At 43.1% G+C, this 22,805-nt stretch overlaps 1 protein-coding gene across 2 annotated transcripts in view; it reads right to left on the bottom strand.

Annotated features, from left to right (window-relative positions):
* The window catches only part of LOC122540216 (claudin-16-like), a 39,289-nt gene extending 18,932 nt beyond the window's left edge, over window positions 1-20,357 (bottom strand). The window contains exons 1-3 of one of the 2 annotated variants that reach the window (XM_043675603.2): window positions 20,226-20,357; window positions 19,938-20,071; window positions 10,388-10,490 (exon numbers count right to left, since the gene is read on the bottom strand). In XM_043675603.2, the coding sequence (XP_043531538.1) occupies window positions 10,388-10,490; window positions 19,938-20,051 (217 nt within the window). In that variant the 5' untranslated portion in view covers window positions 20,052-20,071; window positions 20,226-20,357. The other variant, XM_043675602.2, reaches the window with a different exon arrangement.
* Between the last annotated feature and the right edge of the window lie 2,448 nt (window positions 20,358-22,805).

The raw sequence follows: 22,805 nt of genomic DNA, 5'->3' as shown, positions 1-22,805 counted from the left end.
GGATCAATCAACTTGAAACTTTAATGCTGTTTTCCCTTCACAGATGCTCCCAGACCTGTTGGATTTTTCCAGCAATTTGTCTTCTTGGTTGTTTATTTGAAAAGATCTCTGCTTCTGAATGTCTTTCTCTTGGGCCTACTGAATTTGCATTCTAAAAAGAACCAAATTAAACAGGCTTTCTTGAGTTAACAAAAGAGTGAGTTTAACAGTTGCCATAAATGTTTATGCAACACAGACACAGGTTACGAATAAGAAGTGAGTCCAAACAACATTTAAAAGTGTACAAATCAGTGTCTGTAAGTCGTTTGTCTTGTTTCCTTTTGACAGTGATTATTTGGCAGCACTCAAAGTGAGAGAGTCCTTGTTCTGTTTCCAGTAGACTGGCTCGTTGGCTACTTAGTGTCTAATAGTCAGAGCAAGAGCATCCTTTTACCAGCAATGCAGACGTGACCGACGATGCCCTCCACCGCATCTCCTCCACTTTCCACTCCTCTGCCCTTGAGCCCCGCCCCTCCAATCGCCACCAGGACAGAACCCCACTGGTCCTCACCTACCACCCCACCAACCTCCATATACATCGTATCATCCGCCGTCATTTCCGCCACCTCCAAACGGACCCCACCACCAGGGATATATTTCCCTCCCCTCCCCTATCAGTGTTCCGAAAAGACCACACACTCCGTGACTCCCTCGTCAGGTCCACACCCCCCACCAACCCAACCTCCACTCCCGGCACCTTCCCCTGCAACCGCAAGAAATGCAAAACTTGCGCCCACACCTCCCCCCTCATTTCCCTCCAAGGCCCCAAGGGATCCTTCCATATCCGCCACAAATTCACCTGCACCTCCACACACATCATTTACTACATCTGCTGCACCCGATGTGGCCTCCTCTATATTGGGGAGACAGGCCGCCTACTTACGGAACGTTTCAGAGAACACCTCTGGGACACCCGGACCAACCAACCCAACCACCCCGTGGCTCAACACTTCAACTCTCCCTCCCACTCCACCAAGGACATGCAGGTCCTTGGACTCCTCCATCGCCAGTCCATAGCAACATGACGGTTGAAGGGAGAGCGCCTTATCTTCCACCTCGAAACCCTCCAACCACAAGGGATGAACTCAGATTTCTCCAGTTTTCTCATTTCCCCTCCCCCCACCTTGTCTCAGTCAAATCCCTCGAACTCAGCACCGCCTTCCTAACCTGCAATCTTCTTCCTGACCTCTCCGCCCCCACCCCATTCCAGCCTATCACCCTCACCTTGACCTCCTTCCACCTATCTCATTTCCAACGCCCCTCTCCCAAGTTGCTCCTCCCTACCTTTTATCTTAGCCTGCTGGACACACTTTCCTCATTCCTGAAGAAGGGCTTATGCCCGAAACGTCGATTCTCCTGTTCCCTGGATGCTGCCTGACCTGCTATGCTTTTCCAGAAACACATTTTCAGCTCTGATCTCTAGCATCTGCAGTCCTCACTTTCTCCTCGAAGACTTTAACTCACTAATGGGTAGTTCTTTGACTGGGACCTTCACAGCACACATGCAAGTGGTCAGACTGAGACTAATACACGCAAACCTCCTGAGAGGAGGAGATAATCAGCTTCTTTGTTATCTCTTCCAGCTCTCTCTCTCTCTCTCTCTCTTCCTTGACAGTCGACAGATGCGACAATCCATGGATTCCTCAAGAAGTCTTTACCAGACAGCATTGAAATTAGATCCATGGGAAGTGTGTTTGTCCGTGGCAGTTCTTTTTTAAAAATACATTTGGAAATAAAAGTTAAAAATGTTCAAAGTACTTGATCACATTGATCCATGAACCTCCCCATAGGACAAATGAAATGAAATTAAATCAATTCTTATTTCACTATTAAGGGTGCAAAAGAATTAAATATTGAAGATAAATCACACACACACACACACACGCACTTCTAACTAGATCTCTTTACATTCAGAATGGGGCATTCGTAATTCCATTTGATTTCCAGAAAGGTGGATAGTTTCTCAGGATATATGGCTGAAGGAGAAAACTCCAACAGAATGCCCTGATAAACTAGGCCTTAACTTTTTCACAAAATTCATGGTCAGTAAAGACTGTTGTCTCCTGCTCCCAATCTTGGAGTGTTTGAGAGCTCACAATAACCATCTTTATGTGGATACTGTCTCTGCTGCTTGTTTAGAGTTTTGGAGAAGTACTCCATTAGTCTCTTTGTTCTGGCTTTGTCCTCTTGAGAGAGGACACACCTATCCTTCACCGATGGCTACTTTACATACTTTGTTAAAGTTTAGAGCTTCAAGTGCAAGCTCAGCTTTTCAAAAACATATGAAATGAATTTTTCAGTCCATACTACTTCTGTTGTGTTGCTGTAGTAGATCGGTCACAGGTGCTTTTTTCTCCCCTGATCTGGGCCTCAGTCAGATAATTTGCTTCCTAAACCTCTCTATGAGACAAGTTTTAAGGCTTGCCAAATATTGAGAGGGACACTAACATGGAGGTTCCTAAGCAGCGCTGTTTTTCAAATGTTCTCACAACCTCACGAGAATCACTCTTGGAATTTTGCAACATATTTTAGTATGGAGTTTCAGAGGCCCTCGCGCTTGGTGACCGTGAACTAATACAAATGGAGTAAAACTAGTGGACTCATTGGGTGAGGCCCTGGTGGCAAACTAAAAGACATTCTAGTCCTTTATCCAAGTCAGTTAAGTACTTAAGGCCTGAGACCTAATCATTGTTCATAGGGTCTGATGGTATCTTTCTAATGCTCTCTGTGCCTGTGGGTTTTACACTGAAGAGTTCCTTTGGGTCAACCTCAGGTTAGCCATGACTTCCTGGGATTGTTTAGATGGGAAATTTGAGAGGTGATCTGACTGGATCATAGTGGCCAGCTCATAAAATCGGAGAATTGGGACAGCCGCCCACCACCGTCTGGATAAATATGGATCTCAGGGGAATTACTTCTGGGAAATGGTTATCACAGAATGGATATAACTTTATTCAGTTTTTAAAAGTCATTTTGTGGGACATGGGTATTGTGGGCTGGCCAGCATTTATTGCCCGTCCCTAGTTGCCCTTGAGAAGGTTGCCCTTTATGAACAAAGAACAGCACAGCACACGAACAGGCCCTTTGGCCCACCAAGACTGTGCCGACACACGGTGCCTTTCTAAAAACCTTTGGCCTCTAAACTGTTCACATCCCTCTATTCTCTGCCTATTCATATATGTGTAAAGATGCTTCTTAAACATTGTTATTGTATCTGCCTCCACTATCTCTTCTGGCATTACATTCCAGGCACTTATCGCTCTCTGTGTAAAAAAAAACTTGCTTCTCACACCTCCTTCGCACTTGCCCCTTTTATCCCCGAATAATTGACATTTCTATTCTGCTCCAAAGCCTCTACAGCCTTTTGGTAGTGTGGCAACCAGAACTGTACACAATGTTCCAAACCTAGCCTAACTACAGTTCTCTGTACCTGCAAGAACATCAGTAAAGTGATGGAAGATGTCATCGACAGTGCTAGCAAGTAGCGTCTGCTCAGCAATAAACTGCTCAGTGGCACTCAGTGTGGGTTCCACCAGGTCCACTCGAATCCTGACCTCATTACAGCCTTGGCTCAAACATGGACAAAAGAGTTGAATTCCAGAGGTGAGGTGAGAGTGACAGCCCTTTGACATTTGATTGAGTATGGCACCATGAAGCTCTAGCAAAACTGGAAACAATGGGAATTGGGAGCAAACTCTCTGCTGGTTGGTGAGGCCACTTGTGGAGCACTGTGTACAGTTCTGGATGCCCTGCTGTAGGAAAGACATACATAAGTTGCAGAAGTTTCAGAAAAGATTTACCAAGATGTTGCCAGGACTGAAGGGTTTGATTTATGAGGAGAGGCTGGGTAGGTTGGAACCTTTGTCACTGGATGAGGGGTGACCTCAGTAGAGGTTTTTACAATCTCGAGGAGCATGGATAATGCGAATAGCAAAGATCTTTTCCTTAGGTTGGGGGATTTCAAAATTAAGTGCATATTTTTAAGATGTGTTGAGAAAGATTTAAAAACGACCTGAGGGCAACTTGTTCACACAGATGGTAGTTCATGTGTGGAATGAACTGCCAGAGGAAGTGGTAGATGCAGGTACAGTTACAATACATAAAAGACATGAGACTAAGTACATGAATAGGAAAGGATTGGGGGGATATGGACCAAACACAGGCAGGTGGGACTAATTTAGTTTGGGAAACTTGGTTGGTATTTGATTGGAGGGTCTGTTTCTGTCTTGATGACTCCATGACTCCATAACATTCCTTGGCAATTTTTATACTCTATGCCCCGACTGATGAAGCAAACATGATATATGCTTTCTTGACCACCTTATCCACTTCTGTTGTCGCTTTCAGGGAATTGTGGACCCGTAAACCTAGGTCCTCCTGTACATTGATGCTACTGAGGGTTCTGCTATGTACAGCATGTTTTCCTCCTGCATTCGATCTTCCAAAATGCATCACCTTATATTTCTCCGGATTAAGCTCCATCTGCCATTTCTCTGCCCAAGTCTCCAGCCTATCCATATCCTGCTGTAACCTCTGGCAATCCATAGCTTTCCCAACCTTGGTGTCATCTGCAAGCTGACTAATCAGGCTGCCCAAATTCGCCTCCAAATCATTTATAAATATTACAGACAACAGTATTGACCCCTGTGGAACACCACTGGTCACAGATTTTCAGTCTTAAAAATACTATTCCACTACTCTCTGTCTTCTCTGACTAAGCCAATTCTGTATGCATCTTACACAGATCCCAGGTGACTTCACCTTTTGTATTAGTTTGCTATGAGGGACTTTGTCAAAGGCCTTGCTAAAGTCCATATTGACAATATCTACGGTCCTGCCTCATCAATCATCTTTGTCACTTCTTCAAAAAACACAAGTTTGTGAAACATGACCTTCCCCATACAAAGCCATGCTGCCTTTCATTAATTAGTCTATAATTTCCAAATGTGAGTAAATTTTATCCCTAAGAATCTTCTCCAATAATTTCCCTACCACAGATGGAAGGCTGACTGATCTGTAATTTCTGGGATTATCCTTTGTGCCCTTTTTAAGTAAAGAAAAAACATTGGCTATTCTCCAGCGCTCTGTGATCTCTCCTGTGACTGAAAAGGATACAGAGATCTCGTACCAAACCCCAGTCTTTCCTTCACCTGCTTCTCAGCTTTCTGAGATAGATCCCATCAGGTCCTGGAGACTTGTCTAATATGTTTTTAAAACACCCAATACCTCCTCTTTTATATCAACATGCCCTAGAATATAAACAAACCCCTCCCAAGACTCACTATCAACCATGTCCTTCTCCTTTTAAAAACCAATGCAAAGAATGTTTTTAAGGATCTCACCCACTTCCTCTAGCTCCATGCCAAAATTGCTTCTTTTGTCCTTGAGTGGACCTACCTTTTCCCCGCTACCATCTTGCTCCTAGTATATGTATAAAACACTTTGGGATTTTCTTTAATCCTGTTTGCCAAGAACACTTCATAGCCCATTTTAGTCCTCCTAATTCCTTGTTTATGTGCTTTCCTGCTATTTTTGGATTCTTCAAGGGCTCTGCCTGTCTCCAGTTTTCTAAATCTTACATGGGCCTCCTTTTTCTTTTTGACTAAGCCATCATTATCCATCGGTTTCAATGGGATGTGCTGGTCCTGAACTCTAATCAACTGGCCCTTAGAAGATTCCCATGTGCCAGAAGTGGACTGACCCTCAAACAGCCGTCCCAAAATATATTCTCCAGTTCCTGCCTAATATTGTGGTAGTTAGCCTTCCCCCAATTTAATACTGTCGTCTGAGAACTACTCATGTCCTTATTCATAAATAACTTAAAATGTACAGAATTATGGTCACTCTTCCCAAAATGCTTCCCCACTGCAAGTTCAATCTCCTGGCAAGGCTCATTCCCCAGTATCATGTCTGGTATGACCTCATCTCTAGTTGAACTGTTGACATATTGTTTCAAAAGACCATCCTGGACACATCTAACAAATCCCCATCTAAACCATCCAAGCCCCTGGCACTAAGTGAGTCCCAGTCAATATAAGAGCTGAAAAATGTGTTGCTGGAAAAGCGCAGCAGGTCAGGCAGCATCCAAGGAGCAGGAGAATTGATGTTTCGGGCATAAGCCAATATAAGGGATGTTAAAATCACTCATCACAACAACCCTGTCATCTTTACATGTTTCCATAAACTGTCAATGTATCTGTTCCTCTGTCCATTGACTGTGGGGTGGCCTGTAGTGCAATCCCTTCTAAGTGATTGCACCCTTCCTATTCCTGAGTTCTATTCAGATGGCCTTGCTGGAAGAGCACAGGGTAGGGGTTTGTGGAGGGATCCCATGCTGTCCATTAACACCTCACTGAAAGTTGACATGGGAAGCACAGATAAAGGGTTTATTACAGTTCAAGTTTTCCCATAAACTGGCAGGTGGGGCATGGTCTGCAATGCCTTGCTCCATCCCTCTGGCTGTAAAACTGCCAGCTGATGTGGATTCAGGTTTTACTGACATGCCCGGCCATCAGAATTGTGTGAGCTCTCTGCAATATTATGTCCCAGCAGGTCCACTTCCCAAGACATCACTGAGCACTTATCATTTACAGATCTGGGAGATCTATCTCTCTTACCAGCATCTCATTTTTAATGGATGGGAGTTCTTCAGCCTCAGCTTCAGTCTGAACGAGTGGCTTTAACATTGAGGCAACGTTTTGGGCGACTACCATAGAGGTTCTATTCATTGATTCCATGGGATCATCTAGATTCCTGACAATGGTTTCAGATAGACCAACTGGAGGCAGTTCCTTTTGCAAGGCAACCTCCGCCTCCACTGGCTGAGCTTGTCTGGCCATCGAATGCATGATCGCGTCTTTGGTGAAAACACCAGGCTCTTTCTCCTGCAGTTGCTTTATCTTCCTGATCTCAGTGGACTTCTCAAAGATCACTTGGGATGCCATTCCCTTTGATCCTGCCAAATCATTGCTGAGGACCGAGTTGATCCCATCCACCGGAAACTTAGTGACAATTCTCACTGTCATTGGTCCCAACACAAGCTTGCACTCCAGATGCACCCAGTAAAGTTCCCCTCCTTTCAGTCCCTTTTACCTTTGCACTTGTTGCATTCTCATGTGGGAGGGTCAAGCCTTTTTTTCAGCAGTAGAATTTGACTGGCTCCAATATCATTTGTTCACTTCAACCTAGAAAAATATGGACATCTTTCCTTTGGATTCAAAATTGCATTAACTCTCAGTGAGTTGTTTAACCTTGTCTGCATTCTCAAGAGTAGCTTCACATAGATTCAATGCTGTAGTCACAGCCATAGCCTGGTCTGCTATGCTTTCAGACTGACTGCTATTCTCTGCCGAGGTGTATGTGTCCCAGTAAATCTCATTGACTTTTCCTGTAGCTTCCAACAGTTGACCAGGACATGTCCTACTTTACTATAATTAAAACACCCACAGCTTCTCGGTCTCACCTTTCATTTCATCACCAGCCTTTTTATCCTAAGAAAGGCTCCAGCCCTTCCCTCTCTCCTAATTGTGCTCAGTGTTCTCCAACTCTATCCTTTCCAATTGCTTGGGGATAACTATGAAAGGGGTTTTGAAACAAAGGTTTATGGATCGACTCATAGTCATCAGCCAGCGTAGACTCAGTCACTCTCTTTTCCTCTATCTGCCTTTCTACTGGGAAGGCTATGGAGTTTTTGAATTCTTCAAAGATAATTGAGTTTGAGTGCCCTCTGTATTGAATGTTCGTACCTAATAGACAAAAGCCTTTCACATTCCTGGTATAGCCATGCTATTTCCTGACAGTACAGAATTTTTGATAATGCAGCACCAACACTATTTGATGCACATTTGAGATATCCCTCTTTACTACCTCATAACCAGTGGCTCTCTGCACAGAGCAAAGAAAGCAAACTTCGTACACTTTTCCCTGCAGCAATAAGGAGCACTGTTGAACATGGCCCCACTAGCTGATGTGCTACCATTTGAAAGTAAGAAACAAAGCTTTTTACTTCTGCCTCCTCATGCTTGGGAATCAGATGATCAAACTGAGTTGCATCTACCCTCAAGCCTGAGCCAATGATCTCTGCATTGGACATAGTAGTTTTCCTGCTCACCAGCTCAAGCTGTATAATCTCCAACTCCTATGTCATTTTTTCTGAAATTCTCTCCTTCCACTTTCCTCACTTTTCCATTTAGCTCTCTTGTTCTCTCTATCCCTTTCCACTCCTCTCTCTTTTTAACTGTAAAACATTTGCTACCTTATTTATTTATGCAACCTTTTTAGTATTCTGAAGTGCTCTTGTGCACAACTGTAAGGTTTTTATTTTTTTTTCCTATCGCCAAATTATCCATGGCATTTTATTTGTCCATTAACCACCACCAGTAAATCACCCATGTTTCCAACTGATTAATTTCTATGCAAAGCCCATGAAGGGTACTACAAACCATTAAAGGCGAGGGAGAGGTCGGGAGAGACAACGAGGTTATGCTGTCCCTTTTAAAATTTCAAGTTTATAGACGAATTTCTAATCCTATTCGCCTCACTAAATCTTTCAACAGTCCAAGGGACAGAACTTTCAAATCAACAAAGTAACTTTCCCATTTCTATTAGGAACACACTACCATTGAATGCAGACATCTTTAATAATGCAAACTCAAGAAAGCTTTTTGTGGTTTTCACTTCACTTTTTTAAAAAATTAGTATCAAAGTGAAAACTTATCCGCTGTAATTCTTTAGATTAGTCTGTCGAACGCCTAAATAGAGCATTCCTTCTTTACTCATCCACCTCCTTGTTTGGTTACAATAAGATTTATTTGAAAAGAAATCCCTCCTTCACTTGTCAATGCCTTTCTCAACAAACCAAATAAATTTATGTTTAAGAGGGGCAGTTTAACCAAACTTTTTGAGTTTAAAAAAAAACACAATTCTATTAGTCACTAAATGCAAGAAAAAAAATGCAATCCACATTCACTAATCTTAAAAATAAGAAGTGGGTCAAAATTTAAAAGATATGCAGATTTGTCTCTCTTGTCATTTATGAAGAGCAGATGGTGGAACTTTGATAGTTGAACAGTTGATTTGGGGATTTTTAGCTTTTGCAGGTTAGTTGAAATCCTTTCATCCTGTTTTGTTTTATTCAATGGAAATTGATTAATAATATTCAGAGCAAAAAAAGTCTTTCTTGTCCTGTTTCCTTCTGACTGGCTTGCTGAGTAGTTGGCATTTGCCTGTCAGAGTAAGAGAGTCCTTTTACGTGTAACACAGGGGTGACAAATGAGTGGTTCTTCATCTGTGACCTTCACAGCACACTAGCTCTTGAACTCAAGCTAGTATACAGGAACCTTGGTTCACCAGCATACCTTCTTCCACTTACATACACAAGCCAGTGTTGTAGTCCATTTTTGACCTTTTTTCTTTTACATGCCTTGGAAGGGCAAAACACATAGAATATTTGCAAGAGTTGACTTTCTGCTGAGAAGGGCAAGAGCGTTAGCCCTTTGTTATCACTTCCTGTTATGTCTCTCTCTGTGTTCAAAGCTTGCCTCACGTACCATAGTTACTGCCATGTGATTGGACCCAGATTGGAAACCATTATTGCCAGTATTGCAAGAAAGCACTGAATTTACATTTGGAGTCTCTTTTTTTTTGTCTTTAGCTGTCCTCTTTTAAAAACTAAAAATGCTTTGGAATTAAAAGTTTTAAAATGTCCATAGTATTTTTGGGTACTGAACTGTCATCATGTTAGATTAGTGTTCAATTTGTTAGAGATGTGCAAGACTAAGATATCATGAAGCAAAATAGACAAAGAAATAATGTTCACAATGACCACTTGCACAAAGACTAGGGGATAAGGATTCAAGAGTTTTGTGAAGAGTTACAAGGAGGTTGATGTGAAAGAAATTTATTTTGCAGCAAGTGCTAATATCCTGGAACCGGCTGCGCATGAGGGTCATGAAAGCAGAAACAAGAAATTGGATGGTCACTCACAAATCCTACAAGGATCGAAAAGGGGAATGGGACTGACTGAATTGCTCCATGGAGATCACCATTGATGCAATGGGCCAAAAGGCCTCCTTCTGAGACTTAAAGATGCTATGACAAGGAAAACATGCAGTACCTGGATTACTTCACAACCTGAAGGACTTTCGCATTAATGGAAACATGTTCCATTTTTCACAGACTTTATAACTCCACAAAGAACAATTCTAATTGAGCCATCACCTTATCCAAGGGCTGTTAGTGTTACTGATTACATTTTATATTGATGTGGTCAGCCCAGTCCTCTCCAGCACTTTGGCCAATGAACTGCTGGATCATTGCAGCAGGCACTTGATCTTCTATAGCTACTTACGTGGATGTTCTGCTAATATGGAGTCATATTGATCGCATGTTCTGATTCCGTCCATGGAGTTTGTGACGCACTCCCACCACAAACCCCTGCATTTCTGACTGACCTGGGAATGGGAGCCAGAAAAATAATTAGGATCATTTGTGTCTATCTCTATCAGTCAGTGTGATCCTGTTTATTTACCACTCATCTCTGCCCCAGGGTGAGTTTGAGCATGAGCTCATCTTACCAAGAGATCAGTTTGCTCACATCTACACTCACATCCAGTTCACGATATAGAATCTTGGACTTCACGCTCTACATGAACTTCCTCACACTCTCGTTACTCCATCTTATTCTCTTTATGCCTTCATGGAATATATGCATTGATAAGAATTTGTTGCACATTCTAATTGCCCTTGAGCTGTGTCCCTTATGAAGCCACATTGAAGGACACTTGGGGGAGTGGGAGTTGGATTTAAGAGCTGATCATATTGCTGTGGGTCTGGAGTCACGTGTAAGCCAGACCAGATGAGGATGGCAAATATCCTTCCTGAATGGACATTAGTGAATGAAATGAGTTTCTTTTTAATGTTTATTGAAGACATTTTCATGAACAATATTGCTGAGGGAAGCTTTCAATTTCAGGTACATTGACTTTATTAATTAATTGGTGAGTTTGTGCCCATGTCCCAGAAAATCAGGCTGACCCTATGGGTAACTAATCCTGTGAAATGATCACAACACTACTATGATCCCTGACACAGTCCTCTATTTTTGTTCTCATCATGCACTTAGTCGGAGAACTGGGGAGGAGAGAGAGAGATTTCCCTCATTGCACAGAGTAGCAGATCCATGGCAATAACAATTATCCCCCTGGTCAGCACCGTCAGAATATGTTTGCAACGATTAGCTCAAAATAGCCCAGTTCACCATAGCACTCATTTGATTGATTAGAACAGGATTATATATCGTGTGCTGCCAGTAAGTCCACACCAATGTGTGAAATTCTCACAAGGTTCAAATCGCTTCAGATATTTATATGCAAAGGTTTATTTTCTGATTCTTTTGCCATTTGCCATGGATCAATATCAATGTATTCTTAAGGAAGTTGTGTAACATTAACATGTATTACTGGGCTCTGGGGAAGACTGCAGTGATTTTTCAAATGGAAGCTAGTCTTTTCAAGTTTGAAATATTTTTGTGCTTCAAGGTTTGGACTGATCAGATTCACGTATGCTTTTGTATTTGCAGAATTATATTTGCAGATACTTTCTATTTTGCTCAAAAATGCACAATCTGCAGGCAATCAATGCATGCAATATTTTATAAATTCCCCCACTTTAGAAATATAACCAGCCTGGCTCAAGACTAGGATACAGCCAGACTCTAACCTCACACTTTTAATGCATTGTCTGAGCTGAGATGTCACCTTTTGTTATAAAACCTTAACTTATCTCGAGAAGGTAACTTAAAAGAAGTTCTGAGATTTGCGTATTAATGAACCAAACGTTCTAAAAGATGAAAGACGTAACAACAATCCAGGTTTGTTCAATTTGTCATTTCAGTTGCATGACACTGTAATGTTTTGCTATAAATTCTGTGTCTTATGTCCTTATTCTCCACAACCATCTGATGAAGGAGCAGCGCTCTGAAAGCTTGTGCTTCCAAATAAACCTGTTGGGCTATAACCTGGTGTTGTGTGATTTTTAACCAGGTTCAAGTAGCAACTCGCTCAATTGCTGAGCTTTCATTTGCTGAGCATAATGCAAAATTTTGAGACAGATAAATGAAGGTGCAATTGGGTTACTTAAGGTGATTAACGGAATCAATGGCAAAATTAGAGAGAAACTACTACCTCTGATGGTGGAGTTCAAAACACAGGAGTATAACCTTAAATCAGAGCCAGATTGCCCAAGGTGAAAACAGAAAAAACTTCCTCATTCAAAAGGGAATGGAAATCTAGAACATCTCTTCCAGGAAGGGTGTCTCTGTGGTTAGGACTGCTGCTTCACAGTACTATTGAACCTGGGTTCAATTCCACCCTCAAGTCACTGGCTGTGTGGAGTTTGTACATTCTCCCGTGTCTGTGTGGGTTTCCTCCGGGTGCTCCGGTTTCCTCCCACAGTCCAAAGATGTGCAGGTCAGGTGGATTGGCCTTGCTGAAGTGCCCATAGTCTCCAAGGACGTGCAGGTGAGGTGGATTCACCATGGGAAATACGAGATTACAGGGATAGAGCAGGGGGTCTGGGATACTCTTTGGAGGGTCAGTGCAGATTCAGTGGGCTGAATGGCCTCTTTACACACTGTCGGGATTCCATACTATGCGAAAGCTGTTGAGGCTGGGAGGGGGGGGTCCATTGAAAATTTAAGAACCAAAACAGATTTTGTTTGTAGGCAAGGGATTAAAGTCTAGAGAATTGAAACATTCAGATGGAATTAATCTGCAAATCAGACATGATCTTATTGAATGACAGAAGAAGTTTGAGGAGCTTAAAGGCAAACTTTTGTTCTTATGCCCCAGTGTCTTGGAAAATATCTACTCCTTAAAAAGGGAAGAAGGAACTAGCACATAGAACAGTACAGCACAGTACAGGCCCTTCAGCATTCAATGTTGTGCAGGCCTTTTATCCTACTCTAAGATCAGACTAACCTACATACCCTTCATTGTACTATCTTCCATGGGCCTATCCAAGAGTTGTTTAAATGTCCCTAATGTATCTGATTCTACTACCACTGCTCACAATGCATTCCACTCGCCCACCACTCTCTGAGTAAAAAACCCACTTTTACTATCTGCCCTAAATCTTCCTCCAGTTACCTTAAAGTTATGGTCCCTCGTGATAGTCATTTTTGTCCTGGGATAGTCTCTGACTATCTATGCCTCTCAACATCTTGTACACCTCTATCAAGTCACCTCTCATTCTTCATTGCTCCAATGAGAAAAGCCTCCCTCAACCATTCTTCATAAGACATGCCCTCCAGTCCAGACAACATCCTGGTAAATCTCCTCTGCATCCTCTCTAAAGCTTCCATGTCATTCCTATAATGAGGCGACCAGAATTGAACACAATATTCCAAGTATGGTCTAACCAGGACTCTATAGAGCTGCAGCATAACCTCTTAGCTCTTAAACTCAATCATTCTGCAAATGAAAGCCAACACACCATACGCCTTCTTAACAACCCTATCACCTGGGGGTGGCAATTTTGAGGGATGTATGGACATGGACCCCAAAATCCCTCTGTCTCTCCACACTGCCTAGAATCCTGCCTTTAACCTTGTGTTCAGTATTCAAATTTGACCTTCCAAAGTGAATGGCTTCACACTTTTCCAGGTTGAACTCCATCTGCCACTTATCAGCCCAGTTCTGTATCCTGTCAGTGTCACTTTGCAACCTACAACAGCCCTCCACACTTTCCACTACTTCATCAACCTTTGTGTCATCAGCAAACGTACTAACCCTCTCTTTCACTTCCTCATCCAAGTCATTTATAAAAATCACAAAGCATGGAGGTCCCAGAACCAATCACTGCCGAACACCACTGGTTACTGAGCTCCAAGCTGAATACTTTGCATCAACCACCACCCTCTGTCTTCTACGAGCCAGCCAATTCCTTGTTCAGCCAGACAGGTTTCCCTGTATTCCATGCCTCCTTGCATTCTGAATGAGCCTACCATGGGGAACCTTAACAAACACCTTAATAAAATCCATGTACGCCACATCCAATGCTCTACCTTCATCAACGGGTTTTGTCACATTCTCAAAAAATTCAACAAAGTTTGTGACGCATGACCTACCCCTCACAAAGCCGTGCTGATTATCTCTAATCAAACTATAGTTTTCCAAGTAATCATAAATCCTGTCTCTCAGAATCCTCTCCAATAATTTGTCCACCACTGACATAAGTTGAGAGTATGGTGCTGGAAAAGCACAGCAGGTCAGGCAGCATTCAGGAGCAGGAGAATCGACATTTTGGGCATAAGCCCTTCATTAGGAAACCACTGACATAAGACTGGTCTGTAATTCCCAGGATTATCCTTATTCCCGTTGTTGACCAAGGGAATAACATTTGCCACCCTCCAATCATCTGGCACTACTCCAGTGGACAGTGAGGACGCAAAGATCATCGCCAAAGGTGCAACAGTCTCTTCCTTCGCTTCCTGTAGTAACCTAGGGGATATCCGTCTGGCTCAGAGGATTTATCTATCCTTACGTTTTCAAAATTTTCAACACATCCTTCCTTCCTAACATCAACCTGTTCTAGAATATCAGTTTGTCTCACACTGTCCTCAGAAACATCAAGGTCCCTCTCAGTAATGAATACTGAAGCAAAGTTTTCATTCAGGACTTCCTTTACTTCCTCTGAAACCTGACGCAAGTTCCTTCCACTATCTCTGACCGGCCTTACTCTGGTTATTCTCTTGTTCCTCATGTAAGTGTGGAAGGCCTTAGGATTTTCTTTAATCCTACCCCCTAAAGCCTTTTCATCCCCCCCTTCTAGATCTTCTAAGTCCATTCTTCAGCTCCAACCTGGCTACCTTGTAACCCTCTAAAGCCAACTAAAGAGAAAGAAGGGCTTCCTGAAGAAGGGCTTATGCCCGAAATGTCGATTCTCCTGTTCCCTGGATGCTGCCTGACCTGCTGCGCTTTTCCAGCAACACATTTTCAGCTCTGATCTCCAGCATCTGCAGACCTTACTTTCTCCTTAAAGAGAAAGAAAAGCAAGCAGATGTGAAAAATAAAAAAATGCTGGAGTAAGTAAAGGAAACCAGAAACATTGAAGAGTGTTAGAAATAGAAAGGCTGCTTTTCTCTTAAATAACAACAACCTGCCTTGACATAGCAACTTTAGCATGGAGAAAATATCCCAAGGTGCTTGTAATTAAAGGTATTACAATACTCTAAAGAGTTCAGAACTGTAACCACACATCCAAAGAGTTTAGAAGATAAGAATATGATGAGGCTAAAGGGTGTAGCCCAGGGAAGAGGGGCATTCTGGATGTTTACATTCACCAAGTTGAGTAAAGCTGGTCATTTGACGCTAGTGGATTTCCAGAGGCAGGAGCAACAATCAATTCCATCAGGGCTTGTTGCAGAGCATGAGGTCAAGACTAGCCAATCAAGAAGACTGTCATTTCCCAGGAGCTGCCAGTATGTTGACGGATTATATGTGCCCATTGTAGTCATAGAATCATAGAGTCATAGAGATGTACAGCATGGAAACAGACCCTTTGGTCCAACCTGTCCATGCCGACCAGATAACCCAAACTAATCTAGTCCCACCTGCCAGCACCCGGCCCATATCCTTCCAAACCCTTCCTATTCATATACCCATCCAAATGCCTCTTAAATGTTGCAATTGTACCAGCCTCCACCACTTTCTCTGGCAGCTCATTCCATACACATATCACCCTCTGCGTGAAAAACTTGCCCCTTAGGTCTCTTTTATATCTTTCCCCTCTCACCCTAAACCTATGCCCTCTAGTTCTGGACTCCCCGACCCCAGGGAAAAAACTTTGCTTATTTATCCTATCCATGCCCCTCATAATTTTGTAAATCCCTATAAGGTCACCCCTCAGCCTCCGACGCTCCAGGGAAAACATCCCCAGCCTGTTCAGCCTCTCCCTGTAGTTCAGATCCTCCAACCCTGGCAACATCCTTGTAAATCTTTTTTGAACCCTTTCAAGTTTCACAACACCTTTCCAATAGGAAGGAGACCAGAATTACACGCAATATTCCAACAGTGGCCTAACCAATGTCCTGTACAGCCGCAACATGACCTCCCAACTCCTGTACTCAACACTCTGATCAATAAAGGAAAGCATACTAAAAGCCTTCTTCACTATCCTATCTATCTGCAACTCCACTTTCAAGGAGCTATGAACCTGCATTCCAAGATCTCTTTGTTCAGCAACACTTTGTAGGACCTTACCATTGAGTGTATAAGACCTGTTAAAGATTTGCTTTCCCAAAATGCAGCACCTCACATTTATCTGAATTAAACTCCATCTGCCACTTCTCAGCCCATTGGCCCATCTGGTCCAGATCCTGTTGTAATCTGAGGTAACCCTCTTCGCTGTCCACTACAACCTCCAATTTTGGTGTCATCTGCAAACTTACTAACTGTACCTCTTATGCTCGCATCCAAATCGTTTATGTAAATGACAAAAAGTAGAGGACCCAGCACCGATCCTTGTGGCACTCCACTGGTCACAGGCCTCTAGTCTGAAAAACAACCCTCCACCATCACCCTCTGTCTTCTACCTTTGAGCCAGTTCTGTATCCAAATGGCTAGTTTTCCCTGTATTCCATGAGACTTAACCTTGCTCATCAGTCTCCCATGGGGAACCTTGAATGCCTTACTGAAGTCTATATAGATCACATCTATTGTTCTGCCCTCATCAATCTTCTTTGTTACTTCTTCAAAAAACTCAATCAAGTTTGTGAGACATGATTTCACATGCACAAAGCCATGTTGACTATCCCTAATCAGTCCTTGCCTTTCCAAATACATGTACATCCTGTCCCTCAGGATTCCCTCCAACAACTTGCCCACCACTGAGGTCAGGCTCACCACTGGTAGGGACTTGTTGGGCCAAATGGCTTGTTTCCTCGTTACTGCTCAAACTGCAGATTGTTTGACCTCTTCCTGCAGGAGAGGCTCCGAACTCACATTCACATTTGTGCACCACATTACTGCACTGCCCCATTTCTTTTAGACGTTCCTCCCCTTTCATTTCCTCCTTTCCCCCTTCATTGAAGCCTGTAAGCCACACCAATGTCATGTTCCACTGGGATCCACCTGGCCAAGTAACCATTCCTAAAGCTTCAACGATCTGCCAGCAAAGCTATTCAACTGGAGGGGGGGAGGTCAGACGATAAAACCTGCCACCAGGGATCACTGCATAACAAGAGCAGCAACCCAGACTAATTTGTATTGTCGGAGTTCTGAGGCCTGACTGGGAGAGGTTAGCACAGTGGAGGGATTGTATTACTGAGGTAGCAATCCCAACTCCTGGGCTGGGAATTCCACCGCAGTAGCTGGGGCCAGTTAAATTAAATTAATTAATAACCATGGAATAAAATGCTAGCCTCAGGAATGATGATCCTGAAATGACTGGATTGTTGTTAAAGAAAAGAAGCATCTGGTTCATTAATGTAGCTCATGGAAAGAAATCTTACCTAGTCTGGCCTACGTGTGAGTCCAGGCACAGAGCAAGGTGTTGGCTCAGGCTTGCCCTCTGAAAAGGCCCAAAAATCCATTCATTTGAATGGAATGGCTACAGAAAGGCTAAATGAGGCCTGGAGCTCCTTAGCTCACAGCAATGCGTGTGTACATATACACCAATGGACTGCAATGGTCCAATGGTGACCTCTTTCTCGAGGGCAGTTTGGGATGGACAATGAATACCGGTCTTGCCATTGATGTTCACGTCCATAATTTTTTTAAAAATCAACTAACTCTGAATTGACTGGGAATGGCTGATCTAGATGTCTATGTGGTTCAGCAGGTCCACACCAGCCTCTACTCAGACTTGCTGGATTCTTGAGAGATCTGAGTTTCTTGTTTGCTCCTTTCATGAATTCTCCCCAGGCTTCTCTTCCAGTCACATGCAGTTGAGAGTGTTGATGGAACACTTTCCCCTCAACTTCTACCAATGCGCTGGACGTATTTAACAGTCTGATATCCATATGCAGCAAAAAGACTTTCAGAGATTTACAAAGATTTTATGCTAAATCTAAAGTTTAGCACAAACACCAGTTTCTACCTTTCCCTGCTGGATCCATTCTCTGCCCAGAAGCCAATTCCTCACTGGAGTAGGGCCCAACTCATTTATTTTTAAATGAATTCACCACTAATTGAACTAAGCATGCAATCAACAAATTGCAAATATTGTCCCCTAGGTGCAGTGTAACAGGGACAGAAATCAATAAAGGGGAGGAAGCAAGAGAGGGTCTAACTCAAAATAATGTTGGGGAGGGGAGATAATGCACTCCAGCACCCTGATGCCCACCTGTCTCTGGTGGGCATGGCATGTTCCCTCTCCATGGACAGATGGGCATATATATAGCCACAGAAAAGAGGCAGGTAGTTAGAACTACAAACTTCTCCAAATCCCACTGCCTGGATCACTGGGCTTTAGCAAGATGTGCCATCACAACACCCCTTAACCAGGATGTATTAATGGAGCTAGGTCTGGCATTGTGCCAACCTATAGCCCATTAGTCCAACATTTTAGCATAGTTTTATGACAAAGGGCAAGTGTTACACAATAAGTACAACTTGCGCCATCATCAGAACATATGTTAGGAACAAATAAAGGCCATTCATTGCCTCTGGCATGTGCCAGCTTCTTAAGCTGTAAACAGACCATTCAACAAGGGTCAATCACGTTCTTCCAGGTTCCTAAATGCAAAACATTAGTGTGGTAACTGTTGAAGTCCAATTCAGATCTTTTCACTCTCTGAGCTGCAAGTGTAAGATTGCCTTTTTAAACCTCATGTTCCCAGCCAATCCTCCAGGGTGCTCTGCACTGAGTTGAGCAGAATACTTTGCAACTTGCATCCTGGTGACCAAGGCTCCTGATTTGCAATTTGTTTCGATAAAGAGGCAGAATTCTGCCAAATCCTCAAGTGCAGCATGCAGTTCTGGAGTATGCCATTCTAATGGATGGAATTCCATTCAGTGAATGGGCCTACTGAAGGCGGATGGAATTGTATAATCCACCAACATCCTCCCAACGCCAAAAACACTAGAAACAGGCCCAGATCCCACACATCACTTTACAGTTATTTGTTCGCTCGTATACAGTGGCTTTGTATATGTAACTTCCACAGAGTTCCAGCAATAACCATCCTTAACAGGGCACAGTGATGATTACATTCCAACGAAACAGAACCCACAGGGTTTATTTGTGAATCTGAATGAGAGGGACCAATCACAATTGTATCACAGCAACAGAGCATTGAGTTTTTCCACAAGGTTGATGCAGAGGAGGACCACCAGGAACCATCCTCACTTATCCATCACTTTCCACATCATTGCCATTGCCAATACAATGCATCTAAAATAAAACAAATTTGCTTTTGCCGTACCCAACCTCAAAATGTACCAAGATGCTTTCCAGCCTGTTTATTACTTTGGTGCAGTCACAGCCAGAATTGGGGGTGGGGGGGGGGGGGGTGGTCATTTCTACATAACAAGATCCCACAAGCAGGCAATGAAATACATGATAGATCTTTACATCCTGAGAGGGCAGAGGGAGCTTTGCCTTTAACAGCACACTAAGACACAGCACCTTTGACAATACGGCACTCACTCAGTACTGGCACTGCAGACTCCAGCCTATCTTGTGTAGCTCTGGAGAAGCACTTGAACCTTTTAACTTTGTAATACTCAGCAGTGTGACAGAAAATAGAGCGGCTCCAAATGCAATCAAATTAAAGCAACCCACTATTTTAGAATGCCAATAGCACAGAACCTGGCGTTTAACATAAAGGAGTTTGTGGAGTTTTTGCTGGAAAAGACAAGGGGATTTTTTTCTTCCAAAGCCAGTCATCACTTGCTTACCTCCAAACTATCATCAGCATTTACCATCCAACAATCTGTCCAGGTAGCCACAATCAAGAAGAACGTAGACACAAAGGCCAAAGTGAAGGACATAATTTGCAGCACGAAAATCATCTTCACCTTAGGCTGAGGCACTTGCGAGGAAAGAATGTTCAGCGTCAGAATTTAACAACAAAGGTGAAATGGATTCACAAACAAAACGAAAAGCCACTTGAATTTACAAAAGAAAAAAATAATCTTTTCTTTTGGAAAATATAACTTGAAAGGAAACGTTTGCTCAAACATTACCTCCACTCGACACACTCAGGAGTCATTGTAAATAATCAGTCACTTCCACAACCACAGAATCTAATTATTCTGAGCTCTCTGTGTTCAGAGACCCATAAAAATCAAATGGGCGACCGGAAATTTTGACTTGACGGCTGGTTGGAGCTGGAAAAATCCAGGCAGCCCCTCACCTATTTCCCTCTTACTTGAATATTCATGTTCTCTTTAGTAAGGTGTTAGTTTTAACCTATTACAGCAGCTTTGTGGTCATAAAATGTAGCATTTAACTCTTCAATTCACTCCCAGAAGTATTTCCTTATTTTTGCCAGTTCTGCCCCCTCCCCACCCGGTTGTTTAATTAGTTATGTCTTCAGGAGCAAGAACAACTCCTGGTAGCTCACTCCTGCACTGCTCATCTGGGATTCAGTGTCAGTGGGACATTGAAGCCTCATCCACTGTTGTATGGGCACAACAACCCCATCAGCAACAGCCACAGACTCAGACACACACACAGTGGCTCTGCTGGCCATCAGCAGCTGGAGAATGTTGTTCAGTCACAACCTGTACCCTCATGGCCTAGCATATCACCTATCATTGTCATCAACAAAGAGATCAGTGGGGTGGCACGATGGCTCATTGGTTGGCACTGCTGCCTCACAGTGCCAAGGGACTGGATTCGATTCCAGCATTCTAGACTGTGTGGAGTTTGCACATTCTCCCTCTCTGAGTGGGCTTCCTCTGGGTGCTCTGGTCTCCTCCCATGGTCCAAGGATGTGCAGCTTAGGTGGATTGGCCATGGGAAATTGCCCAAAGTGTCCGGGAGAGCAGGCGAGGTGGATTAGCCATAGGAAATGCAGGGTTACAAGGATAATGTAGGAGCTGCATTAGGTCAGTTTGTGATGCTTTTTGGAGGGTTGGTGTGGACTTGATGGGCCAAATGCCATGCTTCCACACTGTAGGGATTCTATGTTTTAATGAAGAGTGCAAGGAGCAGCACCAGTTAAACCTGGTAAAGCTATAAAACAGGCCCACATGCAGCAGAAACAGTATGCAATAGAAAGAGTTAGGCATTCCATGATCAACAGGTCAGCTGTAAGCTCTGCATTCTGTCTTGAGTAACTCACTTTAACACTTGAAGTTTGATGCCCAGCCCACAACGATTGATTCCCAATCCCCCTCCCTGTTCGCTCCATCCAGCCACCTCTATTCCGGCTTGCTTGTGAATTGCCTGTTTACTTCAGTCTGCAAAATATTCCAGATTGCTGCATGACACATGCACCTGATGAGATGCTTTCACTCTAAATCTCATTGGACCTTGATTGTTTCTGGGTTTTCACCATTTTTGAAAATGTTGTAATCTTTCCTTTTAAACCAAAGTGAGCATCCTCATTCATGCCTGCTGTGAAATGCATTTACATAATTTACTCATTTTTCTTTATAATTTAACCTGTACATCTACTCTGTTTATAACTGTAGGTGCATTTGTGCCATCGGCAAACTTGATTATGTGAAGTCCCCCCCCATCAACTCATTAGGTAATAAATATGGTGAATAGATGAGGCTCCAACACACAGCCCACTGGGGCTCCACTAGTCACATCCAGCCAATTACTGTCCCTGCCCATTATCCCAACTGACAGTCAGCCAATTTTCCCAGGAAAACAAATCACCTTCAGTACTATGATATCTGACCTTAGCTAACGGAGGCTGATCAGGGATTTTAATTGAATGACTTCTGTCCACTCATATATGTAACATCCATAGAGGTCATTCCCTAATCCACTCATTAGGCAACTCATCCAAAAACTGCTTGTGAGCGAGGAGTTCACAATAAAGTCATTTGTGGCTCACTCTAATGTGGTTCTATTGAGGTGAGCGGCCTTCGAGATTTTTCATTTTTGTACCACTTGCAGATTAGTCTCTTTTGGCACCATGGGATATGGCCATCACTGGCAAGACCAAGCTTGTTCTGGATCAGTGGTGCTGGAAGAGCACAGCAATTCAGGCAGCATCCGAGGACAGGCAAAATCGACGTTTCGGGCAAAAGCCCTTCATCAGGAATCTTGTTGTCTACTCCAAACTGAGGGAGTGGCGAGCTTAGGGTGGTCTGCTGCTGTTGATGAGTGCAGGTCCACCTTATGTTTCCTTTTTATTCTTCTTTTCAAAATGGACAGTATTGCAATTATGCTCCATTTGCCAGTTTCTTTCCCCTCCCACTCACTTAACTTGTGCATATTGTTTTGTAGTTTCCCCTTGTCCTCTTTAAACTTTTCTTCCCTTCCTATCTTTGCATTATCAAACAACCTGGCAACCATACCTTCCCTTTCTTCATCTATGTCATTTATATAAATCCTGGATCGTTGAGGTCCCCAGCACCAATCCCTGTGGCATATCAATCATAACATCTTGCCAAACTGGAAAAGCCCTAGTCTCTGCTTCCTGTTAGCCAGTCAATGTTTGATACAGACCATTACTCTACCCGCTACACCATGAGAGCACTTTTCTCAATAACCTTTTGATGTGGCATTTTATCAAATCTCTTAAGGAAATTTAAGAACAGTGTATCCATCAGCTCTCCTTTATCGAGATTATGTGTTACTTT

This window comes from Chiloscyllium plagiosum, unplaced genomic scaffold, assembly GCF_037043375.1.
Source record: "Chiloscyllium plagiosum isolate Xiang-an unplaced genomic scaffold, Cpla_swu_hap1 HiC_scaffold_37, whole genome shotgun sequence".
Classification (NCBI taxonomy): domain Eukaryota; kingdom Metazoa; phylum Chordata; class Chondrichthyes; order Orectolobiformes; family Hemiscylliidae; genus Chiloscyllium; species Chiloscyllium plagiosum.
This window is presented reverse-complemented; position numbering and strand designations above follow the sequence as displayed.